At 40.4% G+C, this 11,963-nt stretch overlaps 1 protein-coding gene across 1 annotated transcript; it reads right to left on the reverse strand.

Annotated features, from left to right (window-relative positions):
• Positions 1–1,318: 1,318 nt before the first annotated feature.
• On the reverse strand, positions 1,319–10,795 carry RBP4 (retinol binding protein 4). The gene is made up of 6 exons (XM_073685260.1): positions 10,654–10,795; positions 10,310–10,469; positions 7,390–7,526; positions 6,326–6,432; positions 4,101–4,313; positions 1,319–1,606 (listed from the first exon to the last, which is right to left on the reverse strand). The coding sequence occupies exons 2-6, from the start codon at positions 10,436–10,438 to the stop codon at positions 1,587–1,589; spliced, it is 606 nt and encodes a 201-aa protein (XP_073541361.1). The 5' UTR covers positions 10,439–10,469; positions 10,654–10,795; the 3' UTR covers positions 1,319–1,586.
• Between the last annotated feature and the right edge of the window lie 1,168 nt (positions 10,796–11,963).

The raw sequence follows: 11,963 nt of genomic DNA on the forward strand, positions 1-11,963 counted from the left end.
AATAACATAAGCATGGCCCCATAGAATAACATTGGTGCAATCCGATGTTTTGTCAGATCACACTCGGACCGAAAATACGGTGATGTATACGAGCCCTAAGACTGATATCAGATATCAAGGTATAATTTTATTCAGTTTACTATAACTTACATGCCCATATAAACGGCTCAGGAGGGTTGATCCTGCTGACAGATTCAATATGAAGGAGTTGTCCCATGATTAAATATAACCTTGCACTGTTAAATCAAGTGAACAATTTTAAAGTAGGATAAGCTTTCACATGTCTAGATAAGGGGGTATATACTTGGATTGAATACTAGACTTCAGAACGTCAGTACCAGTGAATACCCGTGCCCAGCACAGGACACATTAGGTGGACGTTCCGAAAGATAATCCAAGGAACACCAGGGGGCGCCATAGCAAGTATGAAACAGCAACAATAGCGCCGGAGCTTCTTTTTATTTATTCCATAAAAATATAATATTTTATTGTGGGACAACCCCTCTAAATTCCATTATAAGAGAGAATGATTCAGCATTTTATTTGGAGAAGTCATTGTAGCTCTGGTATCTACAAAAGCCATAATGTCTTACCCAGGCATGACCAAGATAGTTATGGCTAGATGACATCTATTAGAAGTTATATCAAAGCAATGTGAATCACAGAGAGAAGAGAGGTGGCAAGATAGGCCAAAGGACATTTAACTCCAAGTTAAAATGGTTGTCGGGGATTGGCATAAAAGTCTGCAGTCATTCTATGTGACTGCAGACTTGTAAATCCTACCAGGGTAATCAGTGCACGATGACAGAATTCTCCGGCGCTGGTGTAGAGGCCGGGTGGTCAAGTGACCTCTAGTATGCGATATGAATACTTCCGGCCACATTCTGACTAGACATGTAAGGCGTCGCTCAATTCACACACGTCTAGTCGGAATGTGGCCTGGACGGAGTATGCATAATGCAGATTCCTGAGCTCATTTCTGTGCCCCAATACATTTGTCCATATAGTTTACATATCCCTGAATATTCTTGTTTCATTCAGACGTACTATATTATGAGGAGCGCTGCTGCAGATGACAGGCAGGAGGCTTGAGCTGTCAGTTCTGCATTTGGTACCAATCCATAAATCTCAGGGGTTTGGTATTTTGGAATGAATCATGTAGATTCCATAAAGCAGGAATTTTCCACATTGGAAACCTCAATCTGCCATCTCCTTACGAGTTTATTTCAGGTCTGAGAATTTACAGTAAATCCATATTATTGTGCAGTGAGTGAAATAGAGACATGAAAAAAAATAAAATAAAAATGACAACTGTGTGTTTATTAAAGTAGAAACGAATCTTTATTACTTCATTTCTGGAAATGGTGAATCAAACATATGATGGAAAGGTTTACAGGAAGCACCAGGCAGCTTGTGTCCGCTAGAAATATCATACAATTAAACAGTATAAAATATGTACATTGCTGCTGTGGTCATCAATACGTTGCCTCATATCCAACGTTCATTATCGATATATTTGCAAAAAAAAAATAAAACATGATGCAGAAGGCGAAAGGATCTTTAAAGTCAAAGGCCCCTGGTGAATTTTATGCGTGTGCACAGTATCCTGTAGAGAGGGAGACAAGAAGGCCAATAATTGGTGTGGGGTACAAGGCATAAAACATTCTTCATTAGGCAGGGGCTACATGGTGGCTTTGGCCGCAACACTGGTTCTGCAGCCAACGATTACCGCTGCTACACCGCAACGTAATGCAGGGGAATGAGGTCACTTTGTACCCCTAAAGGGACTGCATCCGCGAAAAGCAAGTCACCAAAAATGTGACTGGGTCTGACTTCTGAGACTTCCTACACTCATATATTTCTATGTCATTCAGGAAAGCCACAGCCAGTCCGAGCATTGCGGTCCGATCTCAGTCTGATTTATACGCTGTCTGACTGCGCCCTTAAACAGATTTAGAAGATTTTTACATCTTGGCAAGCAAAAGGATTTTCAATTCTGCTGTTTTTTACTGCTCGTTTTTTGTTTTTTTCAAACAAGGAGAGTAGCACTTACTAGCTATTTGCTATATAACTTGTAAGCACTGCTCTGAAGCTGCACAGATTGCTGGATCCAGTCAGCTTCAGTGTCCCTGAGCTCCTCTAATGCGGTCAAGAAAATATAAGAAAAGTCCAACACTTGATCTCCGATATAGATAAGGATGAAAACAATAAAGTTTATTGGTTCATCAAAAATGCACATGTTAAAAACAGGACGTCCTGGAAAAAGTAGTCTGACCTACGCGTTTCGAGCCAATAGATGTGTACGGTTGCCTGCCTAATATACAAGCCTACATGCCCAATAAACAGCTGAAACGTTCTATCTAATTAAGACGTGTATGTGTATAGAATATCTAACACTTTCAATGACTATACCATGTCTACATCAAATAAATGGCAAACAAAACAATACCAACAATGGCAAAAAACAGCACAACTCTGTTGTATCAGACACAACTCATGGGATGTGTCTGCTATAACAGCTCATCCCCATTACAGTAAATTAGGCTTAATGGGGTTGTCCAGTAAAAACAAGTTATCATCTGTCCACAGGACATGTTATGACTTATTGTTCGTGGGTGGTCCGACCTCAGTAGTCCCACAGGCAATGAATGGAGCAACCATCCATTGTTATCTTTCCAATGGATAGGTGAAAAATTGTTAGATCAGCAAGAATGTGTCCCTTAAGGCTATGTGCCCATGATGCAGAAATGCTCAGGATTTTTTCCTGAGCGTTTCTGCATCACCCTGGCAGAAAAAAACGCATGCGGATTGTACATGCGGATTGTACATGCGGATTGTACATGCGGATTGTACATGCGTTTTCCTGCCAGGGACATGCGGAAGTGAAGCGTTCTTCACATGCATTTCCGCATGCGGGTTGACAAGCACTTTCCAAGCGATTTTAGCATCACTTGGAAAGTGCTTGTCAACTTGGTCACACTATATAAATCCATGCAAACGGCATGGATTTATATTCTGTGACCCGAGAGAATGTCAAAAAATAAAAAAATAAATGTATACTTACCCTCCGATGGCCCGTGCAGTCTTGATTTCCTCCGTCCCGGCTGTCGGCAGCGGTAGAGTGAAGGACCTGCCGACGTCAGCGTCGCGTGACTCTGACGTCAGCGCAGGTTCTTCATTCCATCGCAAACTGATGCCAAGCAAGGAGGAGCGCACCGCGGGCCGCCAGAAGGTAAGTATATATTTATTTTTTATTTTATTCTTTTTTTTTACAGTTTTCAATGGTACCCAGGTCCGGAGGAGAGTCTCCTCTTCTCTAGACCTAGGTACCATCCGCACATTAGAACGCATGGAATGCGCATCTACATATGCAGCGATGCATAATCCATGCGATCTAATGCAAGTCAATGGCGGCGAAAACGCAGCACTTCCGCAAAATAATTGGTAGTGCTGCGTTTTTTTACGCAATGATAATCCGCAGCGGAAATTTCCGCAGCATGTGCACAGGACATGTGGATTATCATTGGGGAACATGGCAGACCTTCTACCATGCGTTTTTTAAGCGTTTCTGCACCGTTTTTGCCGCTGCGGAAACGCTTAAAAAACGCATCGTGGGCACACAGCCTTAGATCCATACATATCACCAGACTTGTGTCCCCCATTCTCTTTTGGCCACATGACAATGACCCAGGGGAATTGATTTGAGAGACTAGTTGTGCATGTGCCTGGCCGCTCTACGCCCGACCCAGTGCAGTACTCATCAGTGCCATAGACTTTGAATGAAACGGCATGGCGCATGCGAGGCCATCACCTCCATCCAACTCCTCCTGGCTGTGGTCTAGTGGCCTGGAGAGGAAGGGGTACACAAGTCATCCACTCTGTTGATCGATGGGGTCCCAGGGTTGGACAAACATTATTCTAATGATTTCTAATTTCCTCAGACAAGAATACCCCTTTAATAAGTAACCTTGTCTTATTTAAAGCATAGGTCTCTTTCACATATATGACTAATATGGGCCCCTACAATGGTTGCCCCCAGAGTTTATAGCGATCTTTCTCTTGACATTACTGATTCCGAAGATGAGTAACGTTCCCCTTACCGTTGTGTTTAACAACTCTATATTTTCGGTCCAAACAGAGCTCCTCCTGCCTTCTCCTAACAATTCTCTGTATCTCGGGGGTCAGGCCATTTTCATCACGGGAGAAAATGAAGGAGTAGCTGTCTTTACATGTACCATCTTCATCTACCTCACGGCATGAATAGTGGACGGCGTAGTTGTCGTAGTCAGTATCCACCACCCAGTGGTCATCAACTAAAAACAAGGAGGTCATTGAGATTTATGGTATCAATATAGGAACAGGCAGGTTTAGTATTTTTTTCACTAAGGTTTCAGTCTGCATCCATAAATGTAAAAAAAATTAAAAGTAAAATAATAGAATAATGCTGATTACTCACTATAAATGTACTCACGTTATGTTTTTACATTGCAGGAAGTTTCCCAAATTAATATATTATGAAACTTCAACATGACATAGAATAAAACTCTGCAACATTGGTAATCTCACTTGGTAGTTTCACTTGTATGCCCATATTAATAGTTTAGATAGGTCAAATGTGGTGACAGATTCCCTTTACATATAATTTACTAAATACATAGGGCCCGATTCATCAAAGATTTCCCCCCAGAATTCTTGCGTAAAAGCTTTGGAAAGTCACAAAAGTTAGGCACAACTCCTAAATTTTGCAACTTTTGGTGTCTTTGGTGGGATGCCTCAATTTATCTACTTAATGACGAGTTATGGCGTTCCATACGCCAAAAATCTCACTCCAGTACCTATGTTTCCATTTTCTGCATGGAGGCGCACACCACTCATCAGGCGCTGCTGATTCATAAAGAGGCGTGCACTTCTTTATGAATCAGGAGCATCTGACTCCAACACGCCCCCTCATCAATACCGGCGTGAACAACGTCGGTCTTTTTTAAATTGCAATCTTTGTTAAAATAATTTTTTCAATTTTTACAGGAAAAGAAAAAAATTTGCTATTTTAAATTTTTCACTATCATTTATAGGATGTCAACCAATCATATTCTATAATAATACTTTAACATTCGGTTAAACATTTTCAAGTATATAAAGAGCAGAAGCTCAAGGACAAACAAACACATGGACTTAGACAAAAGGAAAAAGGGGGATATGTTATGGAATGTACAACGTCGGTCTTGATGAATCGGGCCCATAGTCACATATAAATTACCCGAGAACCCAAAGAATAAAATGTACACATTGCTAAAGTGCTTATGTTTGTTGCCACTGGTGTCCACATTTCCCTGCCACCCCCATTGTGTGTTTCGCCCTTCTTCATCAGGGGCCATTTGTTTACATGATTTTTTCCTTTTATTTTTCCAAAATCTTTTCTTACTTTTACCAATTTTTTTACACTGCAATACTATTTGGTGACAGACACTGCATCCTATTATTATTTTTGCGGCATCTCAATTTACAAAGTTTATTATTGATCTACTATATTAATACTGGGCAACAGTGGTATAGCATGGGTTGTCAGTGCCTGGAGCCTTACCCAGTAAGCAAAAGGATTTTCAATTCTGCTCCCTAGGAACCCCATTTAAAATATAATAATATTCCCTTAGGGGACTTTTAAAATTAATTGATGCCCCCTGAGTGCCTACTCCAAAAGTAAAAATGTCACCTTTGTGCCACCACCACAAAAAGAATAAAGCGTATACTCACCTAATCCTAGTGACCTCTTCCTTCCTGCACACAGAACAGGATGGCTCAGGTGGTGTAATGCAGTGATGTCATTGCACCATCTGCGCCAAGACGTTGCCATATTGTACGCTGCCGTATGTGGCCAACCGGAAAGTGAGTAGTGGGGCAAGTAGCCCAAGACTCCCTACTCTACCACAGGATCCAATTATATTGGCTACATGTTGACATTGGTACAATTAAGAGTGGCGCTTGTCCGGAAATCTGGGGCACCCCCAAAAGTCCGGAACATGTTCACTGACCCAGATCAATGGCGCTAGAGACGCCACTTCTATATTTTATTTCTTTTGAAATACCCTAAGAATATTTACGCTCAAGGCAGATGCCCCTGTGACCAAGCCCACGCTACACCACTGCTGGGCAATTATCGTTACAATCACACAAAAATGAGCAAATCATGACAGTAATTGGGCAGGGTTGAAATGAGTGTGCCTATAGGACTGCAAACACATAAGGATTTATTTTATTTTTTTTTACATTTTTTTGCTAATTTTCTATTTCATTATAATCCGTGGAAATTCTGAAAAGATTTACTTACGCCCCTTTTCTAGGAACGAGAGGACACCGTGATACTTCATCTGGAATTTAGCAGGGTCCTCTGTCTCTTGGAATGTGCCCACCATATCAGCACACAATTCCATGGTCCTGAAAAAATACCAGTAGTTAGATGTATACTAGATACTCTTAGAATATAATTCTATCCTGTAAAGAAGCTTGTATCTTGGGTCTAAAGGCTCCCAAAAATGTTAGACTCAAGTCACGCCAAAATTCGGGTATGGGGGCCTCACAACTTTCACCTTGACAGCTGAATTTCAGCAGCCGGTCCTTTGGTCTGGCAGAAGCTTTCTAATGGAAAACGCAGGAGTTCTCATCAAAGCCAAGCGTTCCTCCTAATGGGAGTTTCGGGACTACGGTAATTGTTCAGTCAACAGCTAATATAATGTGTATGGAACCGTAACGTATTCTCATCCCAGAATCACTCATTTAAACCTTCAAGGCTCTGTGGATGGTTCCTCACATGTTGCATATTATAGTAGCAATATTAGCCTCCAAGAAAAAAAAAAAAAAAAACCTTTCACACTAATATGAAATGTTCACATGATTAATTAAATCTATCGAAAAGGAAGTTACCCACTTTGGACAATCCCTTTTTGTTAACAAGGACTTATAATAAATTGATCATAGAATGGTCTGGTGCTAAATCCACTAGTGATCTGCTCTAATCACTTTGAGACAAGTGGTCAACTTCTCTATAGCACCCCTCAGGGGAAATGAAGTATTACATAACTTTCATTGACGTCAATATAGACTGTATAAAAGAAGATCCTTATAGCCACACTCCACTGACTTGCGAAATAAGGTTGTCTACCCCTCTATTAACTTAAGACCCCATACTAAGACTAAAGTCGCCTGAACTCGCCGATGCTGGAGGGATCGTCCGACATCTAAAAATTTGAATGCCCTGCTCTTTTGTTCTCCAGAAGATAAGCTTTCTCCAATCTCCCTAATGAATGCTCATGTGTTTGGAGGAGTCCGGAGAGATATCATAGTACATGGCTAAGTGGACCACTAGGGGACAGGTGGCAATGTAGAGTTCCTTACTGCAAGATGACGACTCTGCCTTTGGCTGTTGCAGTCATTTTCCCATTTTCATCAACATAGAAGTTAGCCACTATGTTGTCAATAAGAAACAGTCCTTCTGGGTCCTTCTTGGCCACTGCATACCAAGTCCCGGCATACTAAAAAGAAACATAATTGTAACATGTTATATATAAGAAAAGATATGCACAAATCTATGGTTTATAAATAAGATGAATTTATATATATTTTTTAATCTCTCCAATTTATCCATTTAACTCTCTGCTCATTCTGTTCTGGACTTAGGAGTCCAGTGGGTGGTCCTAATCAGTGATTGCCAGCTATCTCACTTATAAAGCCCCGCCCACGGTAATTCTTAAGCCCAGACTAACCAAAGGTTTAAATTAGTAAATTCCTTGTTCTACGTAATGTTATTCCACAAATGCAAATACCAATCTGATCAGCTCCTCCGACTCTACAACTTGCAGATAAGACTTGGTATTTTGATGTTTTTCACCATTTAACTTCAAGTACATTTTCTATCTCTAAGAGTCAAGTGAACGCCAGGGGGCGCCATAACACGCACGTAAGAGCATGTGCCGTAATTAAACTGCAGTTGCTGCGTTCTACTGAAGTAGCAGAGCTGAATTCGTTATTTATTTTCATTAATGTGTGTGTCGATACTCAGTAGGGTTATCATAGACCTTTGGAAAATTACAATATAAATATAAACCTGAGTAACAAGCTCAACCGGGCTACATCTGTTACCATTGAACATACAAATATATATGTGACATCACTTTATGTTGTCCCACATCTTGTTGGGCAATGAATCACCTGTATACATATATCACTACAAAGGACAGGATGCAGTTTGTATGTAGAGATAACAGAGCTGATATAAGGGAGCCCATACACATTAAATTAAAGATTAATGAAATGGCCGATTATGACCATAATGAATGAACCCCAGATGTCTCAGCGAAACCTACAATGGCTGACCAACATACGTTGGTAATCATTAAAATCACCAGTTATGCATATTGGATTTTTGTTGGCATCATCGGCCAAAAAAAAAATCCAAAAGTGGCCGACGTAGTCTGTGATGTTTTTTTGGTCATAGATGAATGATCATCTGTTGGCTCATTTGCATCTAATGTGTATGAGAATCTTAAGCTATATTGAAGACAGTAAAGTTAGTGACTATTAGGGCGCACCATACTTGCACCATATTTATTACATGTTTTAGATGATTTTTATGACTTGTCCGACAATGGGGAGTGACTCATTGGAAAAGGGGCAGGGGTTAAAGAGCAACACCATACGCTAAAGAAAAAAATCACCAGAATTGTGGAGCAAATTTCTGGCACAAAGTAAGATAACTAATACATGGTGTAAACAGAATAGACAGTCTTAAAATTAGACAGATTAACAAGAACCACTGTGATAAATCTTGAGCATTTAAAACTGTCTATTGATAAATGGACCACATTTTTTTGGAGGATTTTGGAGCAGATCCATTTCAAAATCCTCCTAAAAAGACTCAGTGTGAACTTTCTCTTAGATGTCTGCCCAATAAAAGTGCTAATTTTGGTTGGACGGATGGGTCACTGATCATCGATGTTTATGTGGGTGTCCTGCGTCTTCCTTGATACCAGTTGTCAAGGGAAAGATTGTCAGGTGGATTTTAATGTTCCCAGTCCTTTGCTATCATGGGAGATAATCAGCCACCATAGTTGTCTATCAACAGCTTGTTCCCGTATCCTGTTTGAGAACATATGGATACTGTAGGAATAGCTCCAGAATGCTCCATGGTGGTCCTAAGATAAAATAACCCCATATACTTTCTATTGCTAACCACTGTCGCTGGTGTTTCCCACTCGGTTTTGTGGCTTTATCTTCTGGGTGTCAGGTAACTACTGCAGCCAGTCAGTGGCAATTGATTGGCTGCAGCAGTCTTGTTCCATCCAAACTGGAAGAAAGATCAAGGAAAATCAACGAGAAGGGGTGATAGGTGAGGGTTTTTTCAGGACCATCAAGAGACAATTTTTTACACATGTGGTGGACAAGGGGAAAGTTTATCAAAAATATTTAGATTTACTAACCTCCTAAAAAAAATCTGGTGCATCTTTGGGCTGTCTATGTGCCAGAAACTAAAATGTGCGCCATTTATGAGCTTCTGTCGATTTCAGACTTACTTTACACTCATTTATGTGGTATGATATAATAAATCTGTAGGGCCGTGGTTAGCTACTTCCACTTCTACTAAGTCTCGTCAACTTTTTTTGAAAAAGAGGCAGCATTGGTGTAAAAAACATAAAATATCCCAATAGGTTTATACAGAAGCAGGTGGCACAAACATTTATAACTTTTTGATGTCATAAAGCATGGTCTTTGCAATGTGAAAAAATAATTTGGGGTCTGTAGGCTCAAAGACAGAAATTCACAGGGGGTCACGGAGTTTCCTCCACATCACGGATAAATACAAGGAGATCTAAACAGTGAAAATGCTTTATATCGTAGTATTCCTTAGCCTACTTGGAAAGAAGGATATTGTGAGTAACTGCACATCTGAACATGCAAGTTTCTCATTGAAAATACATTTTTCATGGTGATTTGAACACTAGGTGGCAGTACTACATGAAGGTCAATGGATATTTTAATCTACAAATAATAAATGTGCCTGTATATGAAATATGTATTAATTTCTGAAAAATTAGTATATCAGTTGCACTATTAATGTCATATTGATAGCAAAGTAAATGTTTCTGATGGTTTACCATAATGGTAGACGATGGTGTTAGTGGCTGGTGGTGCCCCAGTGCAAGTGCCTACTTTGCCTGACTTTTAGGTTGTAGAAAAGTAAATCAAATGATTCTAATAACTCCTCCTGCTTTATATATACATTATGTCACAAAAGTTCAGAATACAGATGAGCACGTACCCGAGTTTTGTCAAAATTTGGCATCACCCTGAAGTTGCTGACGGTGCAATCTCTCTCATAAAATCTGAAGGCCTCGGAGCTCCCATAATAACAAAGGGCAATTAACAGCCCAAACACCTTTAGGTCCATGTTTGCACTTCTTTAAGATCAGGTATAGAATCTGCATAAAAAAAGAGAGAAAAAAATATAAAAAAAAATTGTAAAAAAAAAAAAAAAAGGAATATAAGTCAATATATAAATAAATTAAAAAAAGAAGACTAAAGAAGTAAAGTATAAATGTTATAATAAGTAAGTATTGATTGAGGTGTAAGATCGTGCTATAGATAGATAGAGGAGAAGCTCACAGAGAGTCCAGCTGCTTCCAGATGTAAGAAAGCCTGGAATGCAATGTCTGGGAGGTTTATATACAGCGCCGCACTCACACGGTTTCGTAACATCATCAGCACAAGGTAAAAGACCTATGTTATAAGCCGCGCACTGCTTCCAGTCCTATCTGGATAGAGGCCCACTTCAACAAACTTGCATAACATCAAACTGTGCACTTTAACCCCAACCCATCACAAAAACCCTACAGCGATGTCATAAGGAAAGAAAATAAGTCAGCCTGTGAGAGAACGTAGAGCAGCTGAGAAGGGTTTGCCAAAACATATTTGGGAGCCTAGTCTGTGGTTCGGAGGTGTTTGGCAATGAACCAGCTCTCCGGGAGGGCACACAAACTCCATTCATGTGCAGTCCTGTTGAAGAGCGGCTCTGTTTTGTTCTGTCCTTCACATACAAACATCACTTTCTATCATGTTTCCTTCTGGCATCTCTCAGGACAAGTTCGAGCTCTTCACTCCATGATTTGTTTTGGCTTTAAAACCGATGTATATTAAATCCTAGGTCTCTGTGGTGTCTGCAATGTCAGCTTGAATATTAATGGGACCACCTCATGGCCTGATGGTGGCGTCAACCATTGGTGTGGGTTCTTTATTTAGTAATTTGGACTTAAAGGCATCTGATACTGATGAGACCCTCCTAAAATTAAGACTTCTATGAGATGCATCCAGTACATGCTCATCCAAAGTGCTAAATTTGGGCAGGAGTTGACTGAACCAGATGCATATCCTTCGCGCACGGGTCCTATATAGAGGGAGGTTGGTCCTTACAATAGTTTCTTCTTGTTGACTCAAGAAGCTCCAAGACGAACTATGAGTGAAGGACAACCTAGCACATTGCACAACATTGGCGGAGTCCACCTCTCACTGACCACCTGAAGTTTGAGAGACCTTGTGTGTAGGAACACAAAAGCTTCCAGGGACTGGTCCCTTGGACAGGTCATCAGGGTCGCTTCAAGTAAAACATACATGGCTGCAAAATTGCAGATGGTTTCTGATACATGCTGCCCAGCATGTGTCTCCTGTAAGGATCCCTTTAATGCTTCAGTACTATTCCTACAGTGGATTGAGGAATCTGTATAAATCATTGTTAATCCTGCAGTCCGGGCACCTCTCTGTGCCTCACGGTCAATATTTGCTTTGTGTTTCATCATGTCATAAGCTGTTCTTGGTCTTCTGTTAAACATTTTCCAAAAGTTGTGAATGTTAAAATGTACACAATGGATGCAAAGATCACCAGTTCTGCCTGCAAGTAAATAACCTCAAAATTGTCTGAA

Source organism: Phyllobates terribilis, unplaced genomic scaffold, assembly GCF_046119375.1.
Source record: "Phyllobates terribilis strain yellow unplaced genomic scaffold, ASM4611937v1 Scaffold_5__5_contigs__length_657084704, whole genome shotgun sequence".
NCBI classification, from domain to species: Eukaryota; Metazoa; Chordata; class Amphibia; order Anura; family Dendrobatidae; genus Phyllobates; species Phyllobates terribilis.